At 33.2% G+C, this 27533-nt stretch overlaps 1 protein-coding gene across 4 annotated transcripts in view; it reads right to left on the bottom strand.

Annotated features, from left to right (window-relative positions):
• LOC119636794 (protein grainyhead) overlaps positions 1-27533 on the bottom strand; it is a 222255-nt gene that overhangs the window by 82771 nt on the left and 111951 nt on the right. The window contains exon 2 of one of the 4 annotated variants that reach the window (XM_038032403.1): positions 7510-8091. The exons of the other annotated variants lie outside the window; for them this stretch is intronic. Coding sequence (XP_037888331.1) covers positions 7510-8091 — 582 coding nt within the window. The remainder of the gene's footprint in view (positions 1-7509; positions 8092-27533) is intronic. 4 annotated transcript variants of the gene reach the window in all.

The raw sequence follows: 27533 nt of genomic DNA, 5'->3' as shown, positions 1-27533 counted from the left end.
TTGTTTTTACGCTAAGATATTTTATCTTGTACCCGGAAAGCGACATATCGATTTCGTCATAGTCCCGCTTTCGATTAAGAAACATGTAAGACTGCCATTGCACAAGTATCCCGTTCTTTGTTGTGGAGAATCTTATCCCTCTGCCAAAATGAAAAGCTCTTTCTTGTGTTTTTTACTTTTACGTTAACAAATTTTGTAAAGCGTTATATTGACATCTCGATCATTCCCCTGCATTGCATGAGTGTTTGCCGCCAATCCTTGTTTTTACTGAACTTGTGTTACAAAATTTCTATTTCTACCCGCAAAGCCATATCGGTCTTCTCTAGTTATAGCTTCTTTTAATCAAATTTACTATAAAATTTATTGTTATTAGATTCGCATTATTTCTTGGCAAGGACAGTTGCACTGATGAGTGTGTTTTCCCGTTTCGCGCATGCATACCTTACTATCCAGCTTACTTTACGGTAAAATAAGAAACTTTCGAAGCCTCAAGCAAACTCAATAAAATACAATTTTCTTTAGTAATCTTAATGTACTTAGAATAAAATGAGCCGGCTTTGTGGCTGACGTGGCTTCTGACTCGGTTCCACCTCTTCAGGTGGAGCGTTGTCGAGGCCTTGGTATCCTTCGTTTACTTACTAAATAGTGCTTTATTCTATATCAGTTCAGTTCATTAACGAATTACTCTGTCCACTATGTATAGCTGAAGGGGTTTTTGGGAGCCGGTTTTGTTCGGCAAATGTACAATCCCTTAGCTTACGTCATTCGTTTTATGTCATAACATGTTTCTTAATTACTTACATAGTTTTCGTTTCCTTGCTAAACAAGGCTTTATTCTACAACGATTGGAAGTATATTTTTAGGCTGGATCCTCTTATCCTTCACCTTAATCGCTTAGTATCTTTGCGGATCTTTTTGTTCTGTTCCTTTATTCGCGATATACAACAAAACCATTCTCAAGGTATTAGTGGTCCCGGCTTTTTAATAAAACAAACAATGCTTTACCCATATAGGTTGGATAAATCAATTTACTGATCTTTAACTTTTTTTCTCTTAAGTCTTGTATGAATTACGTGCAATTAGTTTCGTATTAGCGCTTCTTGTGCATTGATTAAGCAATCCTGTATTTTATTTTGGTTTAACTAATGAGCAGCATGGATTTTAGGTTGTACGCCTTCTTTTCACATAAAATGTAGCAAATTTTCAAGTAGCACTCAGAAGTTTAAGTCATTTTTTGAAATTTTTGCTTTCTTTTGAACAAGTTGCATTTGATTTCCCTTGTATGTGCGAAATGTTCTCTCCAAACAAAATATATTTTGTTACTTTCTTCTCCTGTGCCTTCCGTCAGTTTTCGCTTGGTACGCTTTTAACAGCATCCAGTACCGCACGTAGCTGCTTAAAGACTAAGGCCGCTTTTCTATTTTTATTAATTTTTTTTTTTTGTCACTTTGTGTTAAATAAAATAACGAAATCGATATGTGGCTCAAGAAGACGCTCTTTCGAAGAATATCCTTGCATACAAGTATTACTATGTAAAATCTTGTTTTTCCACAAAAACAATACAAACATTTTTTGTACTCGTTCGCAAACCGTCTTTGCTTCTTAACCGCGTCTTCTCAATAGCATTCACTGGTGAATTTGATGAATGTATTATTTTATATGTATTTGGTAAAGAAATAAGTCAATTTGTTATAAATAACAGGCTTAGGAAGCTACTAACCCATAGCCGAGCAGATAAAAGTCGCGACTACCTAGTCGGTGGTATTCGGGATTTCAAATCTCAGTGCCTCAGCCGTACTTTATCAGTCAGTCAGTGCCCCGCCATAAAGCTTGCTGAATGGGCGCGCACAAAATTGGCTGACGCCAATTGTATATCGTTTTCTCCACCCCTTTTTGGCTATCAACGTATTATACGTATACGGAACTTCTCTCTAGTAATCCGCCAGATTTAAAAAAAAAAACTTTGCATTGTCAAAACAATAAGACTTGAATTTCTGATTCGTGCTCAAGACACACTCCAAGATCAATTCTATTAAGAAAGCAAGTCATACATTTTTAAGTGAATGGGTTTTAAGTGATTTTACAGCGAACTTCTAGCTGATTTTCTCGAAAACTTTTAAATAAAATCAAGGCATATCCAAATAAAACAACTAGCGATACCTATACTTAGCTTAGTGATGCCACTCCATCGATAACTTCAGACTATCCCCACACAGTCCGCATTCAACACTCCTTATGCATCTGTACTTAGAAATACGAGAATGGTACGTGTACTCAGAAATTTTCAAAAGACGATTCTCACGATTTTCTCGATATTAATGACCTTAAGTACACAAACATTCACATAAAGTTACCGAATCCGAATTGGTTATAAAATCTTCCGATTATAATCGAAACGTTCTTGGAGTATTTGATTTTTCATCATTAAATACTAAGGCTTTAAGCTCAAAAATTAAAACAATAGAAGAAACGGAAACCAAAGCTAGACATAACCTCAAAAAGAAGAGTAATAAAAACGCAGTAAAAACAGTTATTTAGGTAACGATTTTTCAAAATAAGACGTTATAAGGCAGGGGGCAGAAAGTAGTTCGATTCCAATCATTTTCAACAGAGATTGTCCGTAGGGCCAAACACCTCGGTGAATATAAGTATACAAGACGAACAGAGAGTTAGAAGGGCCGACAAGCTTAGGTGAATGGTTTTCAATTCCTCCTGGGCGTTGTATACATCCGCATAAACTTAATACATCCTTGCACCGTAAATGGCATAGAGTCTAAAAAAAAAATCCGCTAAGAAGATTCGCTTTAAAATAATCCTCTCCAAGCGGATATATGAAAATCGCTTTTCAATAGAAAATTTAATAGAGTTGGAGGCAAGAGAACCTAAAAGCAAACAACAAATGTTTGCTGGACTTTACTTGGGCTGTGCAATCCATGTAAATTTAGGAATATTGGGAACACGTCTGTGGATTTCATAAACATTACAACCAATACTAGGTTTCTGCTTTTTTAATATAATTCCTACGACTTTGTTACTTTGTACCATATTTGCATGGACGGGCGGGATATTAAACGATATAGCCTAACCTTCTCTAAAGGTGTCTCCCAAATTTTTAACCAAAAATGCCATTAATTTCAGCGAGCTAGCAGTTTATCTCTCGAATGCGACTTTTCCGTTTTTCTAAGGCATCCATAGAACTTTTTTGCAAGACGATTCGAGAAGATTGGGATCGTAAAAGACAATTGAAAGACAGGAGTTCGAATGTTCATCAAAAGTGGGTTCAGACTTAACGAAGTATATTATTCCCGATCTGATATTTTTTTGACAAAATCTAAACACTTTAAGAACTTTCTTGATAGAATGCTTTGCTTTGGTCTATCAACGGTATAACAAAATGAATATACTTTAGTAGAGGGTGTAAGAAATTTATTAAGATGAACTTTTCAGTCATGATTATGAATATAAACTCCTGCTCTGCTTTCCATTCATATGTAAAATACTTATAAAAATTTATTATTTTCTTAGCAAAAACTCTAAGCAGAAACGAAATTTTATATATTTTTTTTACATAATTCATGAGTTATTTATTCGCAGATATAGTCGTTGCGAAATCTATAAGTTAAGTCAACAACGGCTTTTTTTCTTTTTTTAATTTTTGCATATTAATAAAAAGCATAAAATTTTGAAATTTTTCTTGTTATAAAAGAAAGAAGAAAAAAAAATTGATCAAAGCTTTTGAAAAACTATTATTATATTACTAAATAACAAAATTATAATAAAAAAAAAAAAAAAAAAAAAAAAATGATATAGCAATAAAAACACTCCTGTAGAGGGTCATTTGTTATTAGTGGGTTTTGTTTCGTTTCTTTTTTTTTCTATGAGTGTACGTGTACACGTATGATTGGCTGTATGTGTATGTTGACATTGATTTGAAAAGTGACCTTTTACTATGACAACCGAACATATTACATTAGGCTTTAACCAACAACGTTGTTATAAAGTTTTGTGTGTTGCGAAAATTTTAGAGCAATAGCGGTTTTATCAGTCGGTCGGTATCATGACTGACCATTAACACTTGTTTACCAATAAATGTCGCTGGCCTAACTTCGCCAGCGGACCAGAATTCTTATTCACAAACACATGACTCTTAGATAGGTGGATGTGGTCAGAAAAGCGAACCAAATGAACCAAGTGCATACATAACCACACGTACATGCGAATGCGCACATAACCAGATACCAAGCCACACCTTGGCCACCATGACATCGCTGTGTTAAATGCTCAATTGTTAACTGATTGAAATGCGGTTAATCCATGTTACTATGAATTTATTGTTATTTGCTGTTGTTGTTAAGTTTTTGATTACAATTACAAACAATTCAGTTTAAAGTGACCACATTTGTGGCATTAGTTGTTGTCTTTAGTTATAATATTTGCCTCTATGCGACTATAGTTGGTAATAATCATTTAACGCCTTTAGCTAATTACTTATTTACGGCACCTATAGTGTTATTTAAGATTCTTATTGTTATTACAGTTGTTGTTGTACTGTACTTATTGTCATTTTATACATGGTGTGACAATTTATTGTTACTCATAATTAATATTGTTGTTTAAGAGAGAGAACAAAAAAAAACAAAAAAAAAAAAAAGCGAAACGAAACAAAAACAAATCTTGAAAAATAGATGCAAACAACTATTGTTAAGCCTTTCAAGTAAGTATCATATGAAAGGCACGTGTTGGTCGTAATGAACATTTCCTTATCAGTGAATAAACGCCAGAAAAGCCACCTACTCACACACACCCTTAAAACGCTCATTCAAATGATATTTTTTTTTTTTTTTTTTTTTTAATTAAATTACAGAAAAGATTAGATAAAACCTAATTCCCAGTTAAGAGTTTTTTTTTCGCGAATTTGTTTTCTTTCAATAAACTGCTCATTAAATGGGTTTGAAGGCAAGACCTTGTTTTCTATAACATATTTTTGTTTCTTTTTTTGATAACAATTTTATTTAAATTTTGCATTAATTCATTCATAATTCATGGCGCATGACTCAATCGTTTATTTTAAAATAATATTTATAACGAAATTCATTTTTATTACCGTTTTTCTCTGCTAATCATCTCTGTAATCATTTCGATTTTGTTAATAATGCCGTTGCTGTTGCTGCGAATGCTGCTGGTGCTGCTGCTACTGCTATTGCTGTTCGTGGACGATGATAATGACGGGGATGATGATGATGATGATGATGATGATGATCAACTTATAAGTGCGTGTTTGTTTTTATATGGAATAAAACAATAACAACGACAGCAACAACGACAACAACAATAAAAAAAATTTCAACTTAATACACATTTGGCCAAGTGCTGTAAACAAAAAACAAAAAAAAAAAAACCAACACATCTACACAAAACTCACCACTACTACGTCGACATCTCATAAGAGCTATAAATTTTGTAATTAATTCTCTTGAAAGTGACATAAAAACACATTTTAAAAACACTGCGAATCGAACGTAAACAAAAGCGCAATAAAAAAAAGACAACGACTGAAAAATGATAAAATTTTCGTACGATTGCTGCCGTTGCTATTGTCGTTGATCGCATTGAGCTGATTTAAATCGTTTAAAACGTTATTAAGGATTTTTCAAGGTGAAAGGTTCGGTTTTGGCTGTTGTTGTTATTGTGCTTAATAAAAGAAAGTGAATTTATCATAAATTAACATTTAATTTATTGAAAATAATTTTATGTATTTAATCGAAAAAAGTCTTTGTTTGTAGACTTTTGCTTCTCTTAATTAATTGTAAAATAAAATTAAAACACAAAAAAACTGACGATCAGTCACATAGGCGCTACTAGCAATGCAAGCAGTACATTATTATTATGATAATATTAAATGATATTTTTTTCCTAAAACTATTTTCACAACTATCACACAAAATGAGTATAATTGCCACACTTAGTGCGTTCCACCTGGAAAAGGAAAAAAAACTCTCGTCCACCCGCTAAAATCGTAGACTATTAAGTTTCCGACAAGAGAGCAAATTTGCTTAAAGTGTTGGGCAATCACTTCCGCACGTGAAGTCCGTTGATATCTTTCGCATATGTTATTAAATTTTTTGGCACACCACCGATGAGAATGTGAGGAGTGCTGAGCAAAAATCTTTCAACCCTAGCTTGCAAGACAAAGCGTGATGATAAATAATAAGTTTGGCAATATAAGAGAGATTAGTCCCATTAGTAGATAGCAAGTGAATCTTATTTATCTGGGATTATTTTCGAAAACAAAAAAGAAAAAGGATGAGTTTATGGCACTTACAAAGGAAACATTTCAAATTATGTTTTAATTTAGCTAAAACTCAAAGTCAAAATGTGAAATAGGCCCCGAGCTACACATTCTCACTTCAACGAAGTACGCAAACAATACGATTAAATCTCCTTTTTTTATGAACCACACAAGGGATATTCGTTATACGCGTTGGTGCGGTGGTGCGTAGTCTGTAAGAATTGGTTAGAGGAAGGAAAGAAAAAGCGGGACATATATCAGAAGAACTATAACGTTCGGACTTTATGGTGCGTTTCTGTACGTGCACCCAGTTCCGTTTCCATCAGTTGATAATACATAAATGAGAGTTTAACCCTCCGCCATCAATACGACAAAAAGAAGATATATCTAGGTGTTTGTTTTGCAAATGCTCGACCTCCTCAACGTTTCCGATGACGCAGATTAAGTGAGAAGTGTTAAGCGGCATTCCGCAAGGAGAAGTGACAGTTCCTATTCTTTAGGCAATCCAATAACGAGGTAATAAATATGGATCACATCTTCGCCCTTTGGAAATAGCAGTGTCTTCCTAATACCTTAAATATATAATCCGTCCTCTACCTTTGAAAGCCGTGCTCACCATCCAGCTACCACTTGTTTTTCGTGTCGTGGAACTTCATAATTGGGTGAGTATGTAAAAAGAGGTCTTCTTGCAAGAAAAGAAACTAAGCTTTGCTTTAGTCAACGCAGTAATGCTATCATCCATATGGATTTGGAAGGAGAAAACAAATAAAAAAAAAAATGTAGAAGACAAAAATTAATTCCAGTATTTTTGGCAATGAGGAGCCTATAGTATCGAAATAATATTGTATTTTTTTTATAACATACGTAAAAAGGCTGTAGTGAGCCATTCTGCGTAATTATAAAATGCGATTTCTCAAAAACACGAACGTCAAAGCAATTGTTCCAAGATGGTCTCCTTTTGCAACGAATCGCAATGAAAGAGCGAACAGGAAACTGAACGCTACCCTTCGGACAAAGTCCCTTCGTAACATGGAGATATTTTTGAAGTTCAGCCCAATTCAAAGTCTATGCTTTCCTTTATTTACCATCAAGCTTAAAGACTCTCAAGCTACTTTTTAAACCTTTTCCAAAAAACTAATAGATCTTCTTGAAAATCTTTTTTTTTTTCAATATATATTTTTCATAAACATATCCCTCCATTTCCATCAATTGTTACTTACCTCCATTGTAATTCGGCTTCAGCAACAGCCGCGTCCTTGTCGGACATTTTGTAATATTCGTAAACAAAGGACGTGGTACCATTGGAATTCTGCACCTGATGCAGTGTGGGTGTGCCCAGTGAACTTAAATTTACTGTAGCATTGGCAGCTTCAATTAATTGCTGATGTTGATGATGTTGCTGCTGATGATGTTGTTGCTGTTGATTATGCTGTTGCTGCTGATGATGATGTTGATGATGTGTTAATCCGGCATTTGTCTGATCATCGTTTTGCCCCTGACCATGGCCGGGTGAAAGACTTAGAAGTGTTTGAGAATTACCTGCGGCTACAACACTTGTGGTTAGCTGGGAAGGCTCAAAGAAACGCGTAGCCACTGATGCCGAGGGCAATTGATAAGTGCCGCCGCCATTGTGGTGCTGTATAATAACCTCATGGGTATTATTTTGATGATTGGTATTCGACGGAGTCAAAGACATCGCCAACGTTTGTGACTGAGAAGATGAGGGCGGTGCCGATGAACAAGGTGGCGGTGAGGCATTGTTGGTATTCAATGAATCACCATTGGTCAGGACAGTACGACGTCTAAGTTATAAGCAATAAATTATATATGTTTTGTTACCGCGCGATACGCATTTACATAATATAACAACAAGATAAAATGTTAAAAATATATAGATATATACATATATAAAAAAACAAATTGCTCAAGTGTGTTTTTTTGCGTAAAAAGAGCATCCGAAGCTCCTTTTTTTCCTTCATTTTAAAGAAAGAATACATAACGAATTAAAAAAAAACGAATGTTAACTTCCTTTCCATGAAAGTGTTATAACTTGAATCGTAACACAACAAAAATTTCACACGGTTCCCTTGAAAGGATTTATGAAAACGACAACGACAACAACGATTTATTATTCTAGAGGACGTTTATAAAAAAAAAAAATTATATAAAATATGCAAATTATTCTAAGCTGTAAAGGGTTGTATAGCCGATCTGCCCGTCTGCCTGGCTTAACAGTTAGTTTTTTATTACTACGCTATATACATGTGTGCTGTGTTATGTGCCTTTGTAATATGATAGCAGGATAAGCTGTTGATATAATCAACAGAATTTAATTACACACGCACACACATACATATTATTGCGGTGTACACAGTAGCAATCGTTGTGTTAACATTAACTTTAAATACCGTTTTTTCTTTCCTCTTTTATTTTTTCTCTTTCACTTTCTTATATTGTCATCAAGCACATGTTTTCAATATTTTGTCTGCTGTTTAATCACTCGAAAGAAATTTTCTTTCTTACATTCTCTTTGTCTATCCGATACACATGTATGCTCTACAATAATTTTATGAGTTATGAAAAAAAAGCAATCTTTTTTATATAAACTTCCTTCCTCATTAACTTCCTTGGTGCTCTTTTTACCTGAGATTTTACTGAGGTAACGTACACTGTTTCTAAACCTATAGATGTCAACACATAAGTGTTATCGCCAGAGAGGAAGTAAAAGAATTGAAAACCATAATTATTGAGTTTACGTTCAATATTTCTGTATATAAGAAATATATAATAAGAAATTATTTTTCAAATTTAGACTAACTTTTCAATCAACGTTTATTTATTCATTTTTAATTTCCGATATGTGAGCTTTTTTAAAGAGTAAATAAATGTATTATAAATAAATTCACAAAAAAATTTTCATAATTTAAGGGTAAAGCGATTGTATATAAGAACTTTCCAAATTTTTTGTGATACATGCGCTCAATCCATAATTATATTTTTTGAAACGAGAACTCAATACTTTGGTCAATAAATCACTAAACTAAAACGTATATGTTATTTCCGATAAGAAATTCAGATAATTTTTAGGAAGGGCTGGCTAACTTTCAAACAACTCCTAACAAAACTTAATGCCAAGCCAAGCCAACTTTTCTACGAGTTACGGTGAAGGAAGCCTGCTGGGTTTCCTACTTTTCAAGACATTGCAAAAGACCGAACTCAATGAACGCCCTACATCGATGTTTGCGGCCACGAACAAAGTCTGAAAATTATTCTTCATAATCGCAGAGATCGGAGAAACATATTAAAAGTCAACCTGTTCACTATTTTCAATGAAAGCGTGGACATCAAAAAGCTGCTTATCGAATGTCTACCGAATGTACTTGCAATGGAGAAAATGGCCCGCTCACCAAGTCGATGTCTGCAAGGGAAAAATTCCATGGACCGAAGCTGAAGCTGCTGCCACATTTACTCTGTTTACCTGAATCAAAGATGTTTGCAAATTTGAAAAGTGTGCTGCGCGGAAAAAAATATGCACGGAGTGATGAGCGACCTATTTTGAGAGTTGCAATAAATCGTTCTACAGCTAAGGCACCGAAATGTCAGAGACACATAGGTCTGATTGTAGCACTTTTAAAACGAACGATACTTAATGAACAAAGTCGACTTTCGCAAACCAATCTTGTTTCTCTTGCAGCTTACTACCGTTGCCTTACAATAGTAGAATTGCATTAAAATCCAGAATCGAAACTTGGTATATGTTTTTCACTATTACGAGTCCACTTGTGAAACATAATTCCCTGTTTGAAATTGCAATCTTCTAGTCTTCTAGTTTTTTTTTCGTTTTTAGGAACATTAGGCCTGAAGGCTTGAATTAAATCTTTGTCTTTCTTACTTAGAAATGATTCATGCAACATTGTTCTTCTCCTAGTACCTTCAAAATGTTCTAAATTAGCTATAAATGTTTTACAGATCCAGTATACTCACCTACATATTATGAAGTACCTGATACTCATGGCTGAGCAATAAGAGTAACAGGCTTACGATAGTCTTACCCTTTGAGAATTAATGAAGAGATTTATATAGAAAGCTGGGTGTTGCCATGGACAATTTTCTAATTACACAAATTTGCACTTCAAAGTGAATTTCATCCCCTTTACCAACACAAACTTGCAATAGTTAAAGAGCTGAAGAAAGTTTAGAATACTCTAGGGAGCGCTTCCACCGTTTAGAAGCTACAGAGCAGCAGTTTAATAAATAATTATTTTCGAGAGCCACGTAAATTATTAAAAATTAAAAGTAATTAGTTCGCTATAATTTTGTAGTTAAGGACAAGCCGGAGATCATCATTCAGTGCCTCAAACATGGACCTTCTTTCCATAGTTGATTTAAACAATTGTCGAATTAGTTAATTAAAATGATGCCAGAGAACACGAGTTGCTTTTGTTTTTTCACGGGATTTCTTAAAACACACATCAATTTTTAAATCAATTGTCAAGTTCCGTAACCAAAGAAATAAGCTTTCATCGTCCTTCATTCACCTCATTGATGCGTCGTGTGCAAATATTTTTATGAAATCATCTTGAGTTCATTCTCTGAACCATTTTTTATGGCATTAATCGTCTCAGTACGCCTTGCGCGGAGTGATTTAATGAAATGCAGAATATATCATATAACGGCCAAGGGGTCATGTCCGACAAATACGATGACTCATTTACCTACACGATGACATTTGCCGAGTTTTTGTCGAGAACCTCTTTCAAAAAATTGCAAAATTAGTCCCTTTCTACAATGTGCGAACTGACATTCATTAGAAATGTTGAGGAAGCATCCGCAAGGTATACTGCTTTCTTGACAAATTTCTCTCAAGCTCTCTCAGTGATTGTTTCAAGAAAAGCATGAGTTGCATTCAAAGGCTGCCTAAGTCCCATTGAATTGTTCGCACAATGGAACCTTATTTACTCTATGCCTTTTTCACATTTCAGCAGTTTCGTAAAGAAATTTTTATTGGAGAGAAACAGGTTTTATTATATCGGTTATCAGCGATTCCTGGGACTTTTCTCTCACCCAATATGTAAATGTTCCCTATTTGATAGACGTCTAAGCGTCTCTAAGCGTAACGCTTCATTTACTTTTTTATTTTAATTTTCTCTGTTCATGTGATTTGAAATTAGTTTTTACGACTTCTTTTTTTTTTTAATTTATTCACAAAATTTATTTTTTATTTTATATAATTTTTAAATGATTTTTTTTCTTAATTTTGATTGAAAAAAATCATAAATTATCTAAAAAATTGTTATTATTTTATTTTTTCTTATTATCATTTAAACATTTGACATTTGCAAATTTAATTAAATTAATTCAAGGCAAATGGAAATAAAAAAAAAAAAAATCGGGAGATAACAAGAAATTCATTTAGCTGCACTTGATGATCGCTAAGCTCGTAAATGCTATGAAATAAATTTTAATTTATATTTTCCAGCGTTGACGGCGTTTTTTACTCAAATCATTTTTGATTTAAAACAGGTTTAATAATTTGACAATTAAACTAAGAGACTGGAAGATTGAAATCAATAGAAAATAAGAGCGTATACGGGAAGTTTAGAAAATTTCTTAAAAATATCGATGTTACGAATAAAACGTAAATCAGAAAGCAATGGGTGTGAGCTCGAATATGCAAAAAAAAGGTAAAAACAGCTCTAGAGTATTCTGTTAAAAACTAAATTAAATACTGTACACTGTACACTCTACTCTCTACCGATATTTCAAAAGAAGACGTTATATGAGACAAGTGCTCCAATCCGAATCATATTCAATGGCATTCATCCTTGGGCCAAAACACGTCTGGATAACAAATTTCGAAAGTGATCCTGAGACGATCAGTTTAATAAAAGGTGGGTCTTTCTCAAGTCCTCCTGGACGCTGCATACATCCGCGCCATCCGCAATATAATGCTAGAATCAATTTATTATTTAGAATGATGAAAATCTTAGAAACCATGTAGAGACTAACTTTCAAAAAACTAGCATAGGCCGATACAGTAAAGATCGCCCGTGTGACCTCCCGCCCATCTCTAATCCCGTCTATCTGCGTTCGTACCCATCTGTCTTTCCGTCCACCGGCGTTTTCAACTCTCTGCTATCTACCTATCGAAACTATTGTGCGCGTGCATATGTGTTCACTCCGTCGTTTGTTTAATCTGACGGCTTCTACGTCTAGTTTTTTTTTTTTTTTTTTTTGTCTTAAATATTTATATATTTACGCCTCCGTCTTTCAATCTGACTATTCGTGCATCTATCATCAGCTCATCGTCAATCCATATGCTTACACGTCTACACAACCACATATTTTGCTAACTATTTTTTCTCTCTACTTTACTGTTTCTGTTTAAATACAAGTTTGCACCGTCTGTTCATCTGTTCACCAATATTCAGTCCAGCTTTCTTTATGCCAACCGTTCGTAACCGTCTGTGATATTCATAGAGGAAATTCAAAAATAGCTGCAGTCCGTACACCTAACGTTAAAACAATATCGAAATTAATCGAAAGTATCAAAATAGTTGCGGAAAAACTTACAAATTATATCCGCTTCCTACTCAAAAATTTTAAGTTCCGTTTCGAAAGATATAATAAATTTTCACAAGAAATTACTTCAACTTGTGTCACTTCAGTATTTACGCATCGCATCTACAGTTAAACTTTTAGATAAACTTGTTTTGTTTTTCATCCAGCGGCCAGATGCTTCTAGCTACACTTTTAATCATTGCTAACTATTTAAATTAATGCTTAGTTTAAAGTGGTAATAAAATAGGTCTGTTAATGAGAAATGCGGTTGTAAAAAGACAACGTCGCAGTGACTCTTGTTTCTGCTGAAACGGCTACTATTTCAACGTTATACAGCCGTTTTCGCTTTTAAACGGAACTATACCTTTGGGGTATGTTGTCATTTACTTCATATTCAGCGTTTTTTTTTTTTTGTTTTTATCATGGAAAGACCGCCAAAGCTTAAACTGTCACAGATCGTTTCTATTGAAAATATGTTTAGCGAGTAAGATTTATTAAACTAAAGCATTTGCACTAGTTGTTCAATATTTGTTCATTAATTATTTTTGTTAAAACTATTTTCATGTTTTAAAGGCGTGTTTAAAAAAAAAAATATCAAAAAATCTTCTAATAAAACTTGTCATAAAAATACAAAACCAAAGCAAAACTGCATAAAAGCTTGCATTTAACGAGTTCGTGTCTTAAGTCTTTTGTTAACGGAGCTATAAATAACAAAAAATTAATAAAAATAATAGACGGTTTTTAATCAATAAATCAATTGTTTTAATTTAGCAAAAGAAAAAAAACTCAAGAAATCTTGGAAATATAAAATTCCAGAACAAAGAACGGTTTTCTTTTTATAATCATAGTTGAAGAAGTTGAAGGCATACTGAATTTGCTAATTGAAACACAGAAGTTAGAAAATAAATATCACTGACGTCACAAATCGCTTATATATGTAGTCGGCATAAGATGTTGAACCAATTCGGTCATGTCCCATTATTTGTTATTCAAGTACTTGGCGTCGCACATGTTGCATTTGGGTAGAAGAAAGTGAGTAGACAGGCGTGTAGAAAAACAAAGAGCCATATGGACCAGCTTTCAACTTCAATTTAAGCAAAATAAAATTCTAGCAGTTGCTTTACACGAAATTACTAATTACTAACGTTATTATTAATGCTTAAGAATTAATTTCATTCAGTGTGGGTTAGCGAAAAACTTTAGAAGAAAAAAACTCTCCCAACATCTTTCGATTTGTAATGTTCGGACGTTGGCACTGTTTAAAGTTTATTTTAAACAGAAAACGTTACGGTGTAGTCGCTGTTACATTCTCTTTTGCCCGTCATCAGAAAAAGACATTTTCAGATTGACGGTTTTCAGAAAATGTCTCCCTTTAGATCACTTCGTCATAAAAATTTGACAATATTTTATTGGCATTGTTTATTTTGAAAGTTGCAACTTTGTTGTTGCGAACACTTTGCGAAAAATACATAATCTTTGATTAGTATAATACACTATTTTATTTAAATTAATTAATATAAACCTAAACGAAATTAATTATATGCAAATTTAACCGCTATAGGAAAATTCATATTATTCTACAAATTCCGTATTAACTGAAATTAATGGAAAAACGTAAGAAAAAGAAAGAGATTAATTGAAAAAAAAAAATTAATTAAAATTCTTGTGAATAAATTATATTTAAAACAAAACGTATGAGTCACACACATTCACATGAATGCTTAGATTACTTGATAGCTCTTATGTCCAATTTAAAGCGGAATAGTTTGGTGGTAGAAGCATGAAAGCAAAAACAATTGAAATAATTAACAGTAACAACAAGAACAACAACGATTAAAAGTGACAATTAAAAAAAAAAAGAAATAAATGAGTTATTAAATGACAAATGAAATGAAGACAAGAAAAAACTTGAATCAGCTTAAGCCGAATCGTTTAACATACATCGCTGGAAAAAGAAATTTGCTCAGTAAATCTTTCTAAGAAAAACAACATGGGCCAGCATTAGTCGTTTAATATAGGAGTAAAAAATTTGCCTTTATAGTTGCCAAGCTAAGAAAAAGAAGGTAAGTGCCTTTCAAAAATCGCAACCTTTTTTAAATAATCCTTGCCCAGCTCTTCGTCTCTTTAACTTTGAGCAAAACATTTACGTTGTCATTTCTCATAATTACTATTATTATTATTAATTTGGCCAAAGAAATAAATTCTAAGGTTTAAGTCTCAAAGCACAAAAGCAGCTAAAGCTTTATAGGCTTTATTGAAAACTCCTCACTACCCCAGTTGAGATTTGGATCCATTACCTTTGCCAATCCGGGCATTCCGGCTTTGGAAGCAAATTTTGCAATACCGAGAATTGACTTTACTTTCGTCTCTATATTCAATAATTTGTGACTTTTCTTAAATAATTTGCATATGTGAACGAGAAAAGACAATGATGACTTCACTGATCCAACGATTAAGAGAATATTTAGTTTTTAAAGCATATTTCTGGATGTTACCGGAGAAATGATAAAATTAACATACTCTCTAGCGTTCATTTATAAAAAAAAGCAATAAAAAATAATTAAGAACAAATAAGAACAAAAAATAATAACAATTAACGTAATCTGTTCTTTTCGGTTTCTTTATACAAGTGTATATAAAGAGAATAAACATTATTTAAAACATAGAGTAGACGAGCATTCATCTATATATGCAATTGCGTGTGCGTAAAGTGAAACCCCATTTCAGACGACGGGTTTACCGCTTAATCTGCTAGAGGCAAATGGTAACTGGCGAGATTTCTCGAATAATTGAATGATTTGCGGGCTTCATTCAAATCACACTGAAGTGAAATGTATGCGTCCATGAAATAAGTCTTGCCGCCCGTGTACAGCAATCATTTTATGTTCTTTTGTCAAATTGCTTCAATTTAAACAAATTGAATCTTTTATCTCCTACGTGAGAAAGATTCGTCAAGCACGAATAAGCTTAACATTTTATAGATATATAGCGAAAATTGAATTGGTGGAGACTTTAAACGAGAAAAAGAGAAACAAAAGGTTTGGCCGAAAGATCGTTGCAGAAATTAAAAATCGGTACCGCGTTTCACAAAACTAGAATAAAGACGAAAACTATGGTCTTTCCTTTTAAGGAAGAGATGCTCAGACCTTTATCGAATTTAAGGATAGTCGTGGAATACTTCGTTCACGTGCATCATTCGTTCTCTAAAAAATTACAACAAGATAATACAAAGCAAGCTTAGGTGAAAGCATCCTTATTTGATCTGTTACATTGACATAAACGTAACGGTCTAAATACATGAAACATTAAAAGAGAAAATGCAGAATTAAAACGTGTTTGGAGATTAAAGGCTTTCCTGCAAGTAACCACATTTTCCCGGTCAAACAACCGCGTGGAAATCGAAAGTGAGTAGACAGTCTTTTCCCATCCATGCCATGTTTTATTATATCGCACTATTCTAAGAAGATACTGCGCTCGCTATGCCACTATCTCACTACCAATGACTGTATAAAGTAAGGCTGCTGGCTCAAAAGTAAGCCTTCGTTATTCTGATAGTAGGGAAAACGATTTTACTCTGCTCAATGAACAGATAGAAATGTTTAAGCCGTTGTTGAATCGCAATTATTGCAATCAGCAAACAAAGGGAGAGAAACCTTAAGTTCAACACCGGTCGGCATTAGAGAAAGAACGAAATTAACAAAGAAGCCAATGCATCCAAGGAGGATGGAGATCTTCTTCACTGTAAAAAAAATAAATCTAGTCTTTTAAGCAAATTCATATTAAATTAAATTTTGACAATAAAAATTTTCTTTCATATTTAAAAGAAGTTTCACTGTTTATACGTACGTATAGATTTATATATGTATGTATGGGATCTTTATATGTAATAATAACGATAAGATTTAATTTAATTTTTTTCTTTTCTTTTTCTTTTTTAAATAAAGTATTAAAAAAACCCAACAAACAGAAAAACTGAAGGACACCAGCGAACATTGACTGCAGCGGCTATAATAAAAATATATACACATATCTATATAAATACAAAGCTATGCATTTAGCAAACATATGTGGACACACATATGCGTTTGTTTAAACACTAATAAACTGTTTTTATTTTAAACTCTTGCAGAGTCGGACATACCAGCAAAAACCATTTCAAAGTTTTATTCGACGATTTTTTTTAAATTTTTTTTTTTTTTTTGGGTGAATTTCTGCTTATTCTGTTGACTGTGGTATGGCGAATATAAGTGCAAAGTGCTTTTTATGAATATTACGGTTTATTGTGGTTAACATTTTGTTATTCTGAGTGTTTTAAAGAGTTGTTGACTAAATTTGGGATTTTTTCTTTTTATTTTTGGTTCGTTTGTTTCTTTTTCGCGTTTTTGTTAGTATTTGATTCGGTAATAATTAAAAATAAAACGTGATTCAGAGAATTGTTTAAAGAAAGAGAGTTAAAAGCGCTATTATACGCGGGGGGATTTCTTTCTTTCTTTTTTTTTTTTTTTCTTACACAAATTAACGTCAAGGTCATTAAGTGATTTATATACAGATGCGTAGGTTATGCAACTACATTTACGCATTTCTGTTAAGGTTTTATTGCAAACTTTTCAAAATATCAAAAAAAAAACAAAAAAAAATTGAAAAAAAAAACATTTTGCTTATATTTTTTATTTGTTTTTAAACGCTTTAGAGGTGAACCTTGACTTGTCTGGGTATGTAAAAGATAAAAATATTAAAAGAGAAATAATTTACAAAAAAAAAAAAAAAATTTACAAGTATATAAATTTATAAATATATGTATGTATGTAAGAGTGCATATACATATATGTGTGTATAACTATAAACAAAAACATGATTGATCATTGAATCAAAATGGTTTATAGGAAAATTAAAAGAAACCACAACGGCAATCACATCAACAACAATGTTTTCTTTGTATACGAGAGAAGAGAATTAAACTTTAAACAGCCAGTTAATCAGTCAGCGATAAATGATCGATGATGCATTATAAGTAGATATAATTGCTATAAAAATGCACTTGCATATACATACACATGCACTTAGGTAAGCGTAAAAATAACCCCATTAAGACTCCTATGCAGTTTTAAGCATCCATCGTATGATTAAGAAATTGCAAGAAATCAATAATAATTTAATATATTTTAATTTTAATTTTAAATATTTTTCTGTAATTAAGATAAAATCTGTAGAAAATTAATGTAGTTTTAAATAATAAATAAATAAAAAATATATAGTCACTAATATTTCATACCCATTAGTTAATTGTAAATGTGCTCGAGGCAAAATAATGCATCATTTCTGAGTGTGCTTAGGTCAAGGGATTACTACAAGTTCCAACTTTCTAAAACAATTTTTTGCACCCGTGAGATAAGAAGAACAGCCAGACAGAGTGGCATTCAAATTGTTCTAAAAAATAAGTTTAAAAGTAAATGTAGCTGGGAACACTGTTCCTTTGAGTTTTTAAAGACCTTTGCCATGCCAGTTGTGTTCTGCCAGTGCATATGTTTTAGAAAATGATGGCTACGTTTGCTATCCGGCATGGTAAGAGAGATCAAAAGCCGAGGTTTCTACGCCTATGGGTGCTTAACGCTAATGAGATTATAATATAAACTGAAGCACCACTGGAATCAGGATGCCTTCTCACACCCATAATGGATGTGCATAGGCGAACTTCTTGTATTAGATTGTTCTAAAAGTCTTAAATTTTTGCAAATGCTTTCCTCAATTAATTCTTTGCATGATTTCAAATCCATTTTCAATGTGATGAAAGTGATCAAAGATGCTTTAAAAAATATTCGTAAACAAGCGACCATCCGATTACACTAAGGAAAGCTGCAAACAGACGGGACTCCTATCACAAGACCTTAGAATTACATTAATGAGTAGGGCAGAATGTTTTTCCTGGCATTTTTCTATGGCCTTTATATGCCTGCCTTTCTATGTCAATCTTATGGATGCTTGGCATCCTTGGATTCCGTATTAAATTGAGAGATATTAAAAGAAACTAACAGCGCCTACAATTTCGATTTTTACTGATAGCAGCACGCACTGCTTGATTTCAAGTATTCTGATATTCGATACTCAAAATAAGAATTCCTTCGTTCGCTTTTAACTCAATTAAACCTGAAAATGTCTTACAGGTTTGAATGAACATATTGAAGATAAAAAAATCCTTTCTGAAAACTAATGCTCCTAAGAGATAATTTTGACACCAAGCCCATACGTGTATATTGCTGAAATTTTAATTTATTTATTTCAAATATAAATTAATTTTATTCCTATTAGTTTTTAATACAAATATTTTCACAATAATTGTTTTTGCTGTTTTTGTTTACAATATTTATTTTTCCTTTTAATTCATAGAGAATTCATATTATTCCATATCAATTGCAATTCAATTAATATGCAAATATTTCTAGAAACAAACAGATAGACAGACATATAGGTATACGTAAAGAGATTTATGTACTTTATGTTGTTTGTTGTTTGCACAAGCTAAGCTTGAGAGTGTATTTTTTTGTTAAACAAAAATGTTATGGTATTTTTTTATTTTGTTGTAAACATACGATATTTATGCAATTGATAGCGATAAGCCTTTCGGTTAAAGATTTACGATTAGATTAGAGTGGGAACGAAAAATATTTTAATTTAGTACACGAGCCAAAGTGTCTTAAATTCCAGTGATTAATTGTTATCTTAATTTTTAGTTAATTTATGAAGTCAATTGAAACATATACATGTCTATAATATACCTGACATGCGTGAAGAAATTATAACTTTCCTTTAAAAGATTATACAGCGCCGGTCGATAAGAGCTATTCATTTTGTGAAATTATAATGCCTAACTATCCAGTTTTTCTTTTTGTTTTGCATGCTTCCAGATGCGAAAATGCTCAGTACAATTTGCAGAAAATAGAAGTAGAAGTCATTAAATAAATATCACCATAGCGGCAGCTCAGTTCACTGGTTGCCCATCAAAGAGCTATGCGCCCATTATTATGTTTCTGTTCGGGGCCTCGTGATCATATGATTTAGCGTCCATGAGCTTATTTCTTAGAGGGCGCAATCAAAGCACGGATCTATACAAACAAGCTGCAAAACTTTGGAGGCGAACCGTCGTCAGTCTGCAGCAGACATATCACCAACAATGTTGGGCAGAGTCATCAATTATTGGAGCAATGATTTGCGCAAGCGTGTTCAAAACCGGTATGAACATGTGAACGATACTTTTTTTCAAAACAAAACTGCAATGTCCAAGCGTCAAAGTACAGTGCTATTTACTTTAATACGTAGAAATATCTTTTATTCTTCAAGCTTTAAAAAATAAAAACGTTATCGTGGTCCACGGCAAACTACTACAAGTTCGCTTAACGAAGCTGTTCACATAACACATTATGTGAGAAGTGGTCGAAAAAGTTATCCAATTCGAACCATTTTCAGTAGGGTCAATCAAAAACACAGCCGTTCACAAATTTTCCTCACAATATCTCAAAAATTGAGAATTAACGATTGAACTTAACAATGCAAGATGAACAGAAGGAGAGATAGACAGAAGAATGGACGAACAGAAGGGTGGATGGACAGAAGGACAGAAAAGCTTAGATCGATTTGGAAAGTAGTTCTGGAACTTGTCCTTAGCGGCTACTTAACAAAAATTGTGCCTATCTCAGGTCCTTCCGGATATTGTGTACATCCGCACAATATATCCTTGCAAGCGGTGTGAGGTATAAAAAATATCACCCTTCATGGCTATTTCACAAATATCACATTCTGAAAACATCCCTATTGTTCTAGAACATGATCTTCTCTGGTGAACTCTTCATGCAAGTGTGTAATACAAAACTATACACTTACCACTATTCAGAGTTCATTTTCCTTTTTGTAAAATGCCTTCTTTGCTAAGAAATTCGTACGAAAATAGCTTTATTCTATTCTCTTATGAGCTTCTCAAACTAAAAACAACCTACCGGTTCGGCTCATATGGGTTTTGAACTACGGTTTTCTTCAATCCGATCGATAACTTTTCAAATTAAATTTAGAAGTTTTCCACTCACTCGCTATAGAAGGTTTCCTTACCCTACGCAAGTATGTACGAAAATCGTTTGCCTTAATACACCTGAAGTAGCTATGTGACTGAAAGGCGCATCATATGTTGTGTGTTAAGTGATCGTGTGAATTAGAATTTAGTTGCCGCAGTGTTAATATTTTTTAGTACTTTTTGTTTCAATATGCATTAGTTCTTTACCGCCTTTGTAAATAATAATTTAATTGTTTACTTAGCAGTATTAGCATACAATGTCAAAAAGATAAATATGTCCAAATTTTAGTACACAGCTGTCAAGTAACACCTCCAAAAAAAAGGTGTTAAATTTGTTTAGTTTAATAAATAAATAAAAGGGAAATAAAAAAAAAACTTTATTAACACTTTGTTAAGAAAAAATTTGCACAGCAGGCGATTGGAATGTGAAAATTGAAAAATTACTAATTAAGTTTAACTTCCCAAGAAGGCGCATTTAAGAATTGAACCTAATATTAAGAAGAAGTTTTTTCTTTTTTTTTTTCTTTGTTCTTGAAAATGGTTTTGCAACAAGTTGTGTAGAAAACTCTATATGTCGCACGAAGAAGGAAATGCTTTTGAATTTTATTCACCCTTTGTATGTTTCTTGTTCAGATCTATAATTATTTGCACAACAGGCGCAACATGTAACAAAATTTCACAGAGTCCCACAGAGCGAGCGCGATAAGTTATAAGTTTATAAGTTTGCTTATATGTTATTTAGCTTCCTGTCTAATAATTTTTTCACACAAATGCGTGTACGTACACATCCATGCAATGCCGTTAAGTGTGTGGCGTTATAAAGTTTCCTAATGAATTTTTTTTCTGTTTTTTTTTTTTTGCTGACTTCTTCCTTAACAAGAACGGAAATTATATTAGCACTCAATTTAATGTAAACGCATATAGGTAAGTGTGCGTGTGATTCGTGTATGCGTGCGCATGCTATATATATACCGCAAATGACAGCCTACTGTAACAACCTTAAAAGCGTGCGACTTTTTGACTTTACTACAATCGCAACTACTTATGCAAAAAAAAAAAAGGAAAATAAAAAGCGTCAACAGTCGCTCAATCCACTTCACATGCGAGAATACATTTACTTCCTTTTTATTATTGAAAGACTAAACTAATTTGCACATACATAAAAAAAAAAAATAAAAAAAATAAACTAATTTGTAAACAAAAAGTTAAAGCTACGCTAAATACGTTATAAAAGGCATGACGTTATTACTGTTTTTGTTGCTATTTCTGTTGTTTACCTTATTCTAGCTTGTGTTTTTTATAAATTGTATAATACACTTGTGAACGCCTACACACTGTTACCCATATAACGTTTTTACAAACATTGCGATTGGTGGGTTAAGATAAGTCACACGTCACACATGACAGGAATTGTTTGCATGTTTACGAAAGTCAGGCGTATCTAATAACGAAAATGTGAAAATACATAAACACGCGTATAACATACATTTCATCATTAAATATATAATAAAAATGGGAAACAATTAAGCCTAACCACTCTTCCCCCTTACCGCCACCAACGCAACCACATCGACAAAAAGGGGAAAAAACTAAAACATTTATCATCAGCAGTGAACGATCGTGTTTTTTTAAGCGTTTGCCTTTTGTTTTCTCATAATCTGATAGACAGACAAGCAGACAGACATCATAGATAAGACTGGGAGGCATAAACACAAGCACGCGCGCCGTTGTTTAAACGCCGGCCAACCATTTTATTCATATTATACGCTCCATTACCCACCCACAATGGTAAATGCGCGGATGAACGTTTTGTTTTTATAAAGCATGCATACACAAATACTTTAGTAATTAGTATATCATTAGCATAACTTATAATCTCTCAACCAAGTAAACATTGCATTAAATATGTAATGCTTAAGAAATATTTGAAGAGAGTGAGATATCAGTGCTTCAGTTTTTTTTTTTTGTTCCACTTGTATATGCGGAATACGTTTAAATTTAAAATGAATTGTACTCTTATGCCCTAAAGTGAACTAACTTAATGAAATACTTACTAGTGTCACTGGTAAGAACGACTTATGCCAACAGATAGGATGTGCCCACAAAAATATTCAAAGAGTTTATGACTTGCCACTTATTTTGAGCGCACACAACGACGATTTCTTCAATTTTTTTCCTACTTATACTACTTTTGCAAAGTTACCTCTAAAACACGACAATTTTTGTATAAAGACTCTATACAACCGATTTTCAGATGCATGAGATTCGATGAAAACGAATAGAGGAGGCAAATATCGAACGCCTGCAGCGAAATGTGCTTGCATGACGATGACAGCCGCTAACTCTAGCTATCAGTACGCTCATTTCGTTGATATATAGGTTATTTCTAGGGAAATTGGGTAAACGATGATCGTATTCCAGAATTTATCAGCTGCTCCGTAATAATGCTTGCAGTTAACTGTGAGACTAATAGCCAAAATTTTCTTTTTTTTTTTGATGGCTCCCAAAAAATGTTTTCCTTTTACTGTCTGTGGCTTGCCCCTTACGGAACGTAAATATCAAGCATTTACTCCGTTTGAATGTACGACTTCTGTTTCATAAAAATTTCAAACAGTGATCTTGAGTTTTTTTGTTATCCAGCGCACCACTTATGGTACAAAGGTTATTTGAATTTGTGCGGATGTATGCAACAAGCAGAAGAACTTGGGATACGCCCTCTTTTTATTTTACTGACCGATTTAGAATCCCTTTGCGAATCGATGTTAGATTGCCTGTCCGTGTAATGTATATTCTAATGTGCATTCCACAGATCGCAATTTTGAGAAACGTTGATGAAATCGCGGTGCACCGACACGGCTTGGCCCAAGACGAACGCTATTGAAAAGGGTTCGGATCGGCAAACTTGTTCAATCACTTTCTTCGTAAGACTTTACTTTGGAAAGTTGTTATATGCATTAAGCAAAGCGGTATAAGGTATTTAATGGTGGGCCGTATCACAATATACTCTTATATGTCTTTATTTCTTCTTCAATTACGAATAAGTGGTGTTTAAGTCAGCAAAAAACCAATTCCGTTCAAGTAGGTGTGTGTACGGCAACAATGAGCGATTGAGAAAATCTTTAATTGTAGACAAATTGTTCTGAGAACTAGTGTTTTCTGAAAATGAGTAATTTTTATTCAAATATAAAACTCCAAAAAAAATTCTGTTTCAAAGCATCCGACATCTCTCCTTGAAATATTGTTGTATATGCTTAACCTATGTAATGATATCTTTCATATGTTAATGCACTCTAAGCGAGATAATGTCTATATCAGTGTCTAATTTATAAGGCAATTGTATAAATATTTTGTAAGCAAAGTCTATTTAGTTAGTTAAACAGATAAATGCATATCATATTTTCGGTCGAAAAAACCCTGAAAGTTACATCGTATATAAAAAGCAAGTCCACAAAGTAGCTTAAGAAATGCTTACTGCATTTAAAATCTTACGTTCATCTTAAAAGGAGCAATGCTTCTTGTATGCAACATAACAAAATCCAGCACCGTAAGCGTTAAAGAACGGATATAGAAATTCTCATAGGAAAGAAGCGTTTATTACATTCAAGATTTGGCATTCATATTAAATGGGGAGCATTGTAAATGATACGAAAGACCAAGATATAAGCGTAAGTCATATTTTCGGACAGAAGCCACACTTTCGCTGTTTTAAGGAAGCGTTACAAACAACTTAGGGGAACTTTGTGAAATATGTCTTTATACGTTCATTATATTCATCATAAGAACATTCAAATTGTTCTTAATATATCCTTTTTAAATCTATTTATAATTTTAAAGCTATTTCGGCTCTCAAAGTAATCCTCAACCTAAAATAATATTCCTTGTTGACAGCTTGGAAGGTCACAGCACTCAACACCGCGATAATCGAAGAAAACTATTAACTTCACCTTGGCTTTTGGGCGGCTTCGGCACTGCTTTTCGGTCTTCGGCTTAACTTTTGCACAGTATGCGCTCGATTGATTGGTTGTTTTTAGATCGTGTGCATAGATTTAAGTCCCCTGATAGTCAGGAAGCATTGTTCCACGGACATGAAGAAAATTGGGAAACACTTTTTTGCGTCGCACAAAGCAACGCGCAGCTGAGACGCTAATGCCGGTAAAGATGTGAAATTTGTCACAGTGCCACCAATTTAGAAAAAAAATAGGCGCAGTAATAAGTTACATTCTCGGACATATTCTTCTAATTATTCTATACATTCGGTGGATATTCTATCTATTCGAAGTGAGCACTATAAAAACTTACGAAAATTCTCACAAGAAATGTGAAATATTTATGGCATTCGCTGAAAGTCTGCGCTCACCGTAAAAGGTAGACATTATCGCTGGTTTCATTGCCCTTCAGCTTCAACGAGAGATGTTCACGAATACTTCGAAGGCGTGCATTTTAAGTTTAATTCCTAGAGTTAATGTATATTGGTGTACCAGAATCTTATGAAGTTTCCGTTGCACTAAAGAAAAACCTTTGCATCAGCTATGTGTTCTTTTGCAAACTCGATTATTAAGCAATTAACTCCTGTAATTCCATTGAAGCAGTACGACTTAGGAGGCAAATTCCACCGTTTGAGCCTAAAGACCACTTTTCAAGTATGTTTTCCGCAAGAAAAGATTTTGTAATTAGTAGCAAACATTCGAATAGAAAGTTTCGGCATTTGCCCTTTATTTGCTTTTCTCCATCAGAGAACACTGGTAAATTACTTTATCCTTACAAAAACATTTGCCAAAGTTTAAAGTCAAAAATTCCATGCAAGATATGTCTAAGCCGTCTGCTATTCTATATATCAACTGCCGACGGATTTATAAGAAATTTTGTAGACAGTTTCAAGTTATATTTGCTTATCACATTTCAACTCTGCGAGTGTGACATTAAATTATTTATTTTAAAATGTTTCACTTAATTGACTGCGAGAAAAAATTGACACCTTTTATACCTGTTCTCGAACAACTTTCCTATATCGAGGGACCCCCTTACAAAATTGAAAACTTATGTTTATAAAGAAGAAATTCAAAGAAACCCTTAATTATGACTTTTTATAATTAACACTGAAGAAAAGTAAAAATAGCATTAAAAAAAAAAAAAAAACAAAAATGTCTTGAAAAAACACCTGATGTGTTACAATGATGATAAGAAAACATTCCATCATCCTCACAACAGCAACCAACTAAACAGCCATCATGCATCCATCCGTCCATCCATTCATTCAACCAAGCGTTCATTCTTTACAATTTGACAACAATGTTTTTGTTAAGTGGTCGTCTTTATACTGCGCAATTTTTACAATGCTGTGTATAGTATAAACCTGGGTATTATCGATGTTGTTGTTATTGTTTTTTATGATTTTATTACACATATCATTCCGTTGCTTTTATACATAATTAAAATTATAACGAACGCCTTACGGCATTAAAAGAAAACGATGTGTTTGTTTTTGTTTTCTTCGTTTTTTTTTTTTTTTTTTTTTTATCTTTCAAGTTTTTCTCACACGCACTGATATTTCGTTAAAAAGAAAAGATCGTTAACTATACACACAGGACAACAGAATAAAAAAGTAATAATCAAAAAAAAAAAAAAAAAGAAGAAAAGCATCCTTTAATGGTTAGGCACTCAATCATTGAGTCATTCATTCATTCGTTCAATTTGTGGAAAAACAACTTCTTCAATATTTTTAACGTAATCTCGGTCATAATGAATGAAAGCAGACTAACACAGCAGCGACACAACGACATAACTACAAAAATAACAAATTGTAATACTAGTAACGACGGCTAGGATGACGATCATGATAATGATCACGATGATCATCATGAAATATCATTTTTTTTTTTTTTAGTGGTGTTAAAGTAACTTAAAGGCCTTCATGTATTTTGTATTGTTATTTTTCCTTTTTTTTTGCGTATTCATCTATACATACACTTGGTTTAGTCCATAACGTCGCCGCTGCCCTAGCTGTTATTTTCAATGATTATGAGGAGGATGATGCATTAATTTTAAACTCAAATGGACACGAAGATAACAAACAGCAAAGGGTTTGCATTTAGTATAGCATAAAATAGCACACAACAACAAGGGGTTGTTTCATCTTGAAACCTTACATGTTTTTTTACCTGGGTGTATTTCTCATGCAACAACAAAATTAAATTTTTTTAAATTTTCTTCAACGTCCAGCTTAAGGCAAAAGGGTTGAAAAACAGGCAGTTATATACCAAGAAGATGACGCAGGAAAAAAAAACTAATTTGCATAAGCTCTAGCAGCATCTCAAGGCTTTTATGTCCTTTGATTTTTCTATTGAATGCAGACTAATTCGGACACTGTTATGTCCAATGCTATGAATGACATTAGTCCTGGTGCATATGAGAACCAAACAAAACCAGCCAGCTATCTAGCAGTAAAAAGAATGAAAAAAATTTAATCACAAAAATTCTTATACGCTCGACCGCATCTTCTGTAGTGTTAGGCTGGGCTTCGGGTTATTTGTGTTGTTTGTGTTTCATTATCTTTTCTTCAAATAAAAAGCATTATGCTAATGATGTTCATACCATACCAGATTATCGTGGAGAGAAGAAGAAATG

The sequence above is a fragment of the Glossina fuscipes genome, unplaced genomic scaffold (genome assembly GCF_014805625.2).
Source record: "Glossina fuscipes isolate IAEA_lab_2018 unplaced genomic scaffold, Yale_Gfus_2 28, whole genome shotgun sequence".
NCBI classification, from domain to species: domain Eukaryota; kingdom Metazoa; phylum Arthropoda; class Insecta; order Diptera; family Glossinidae; genus Glossina; species Glossina fuscipes.
Note: the sequence above shows the minus strand (reverse complement) of the source record. Positions and strands in the feature narration are given on the sequence as shown.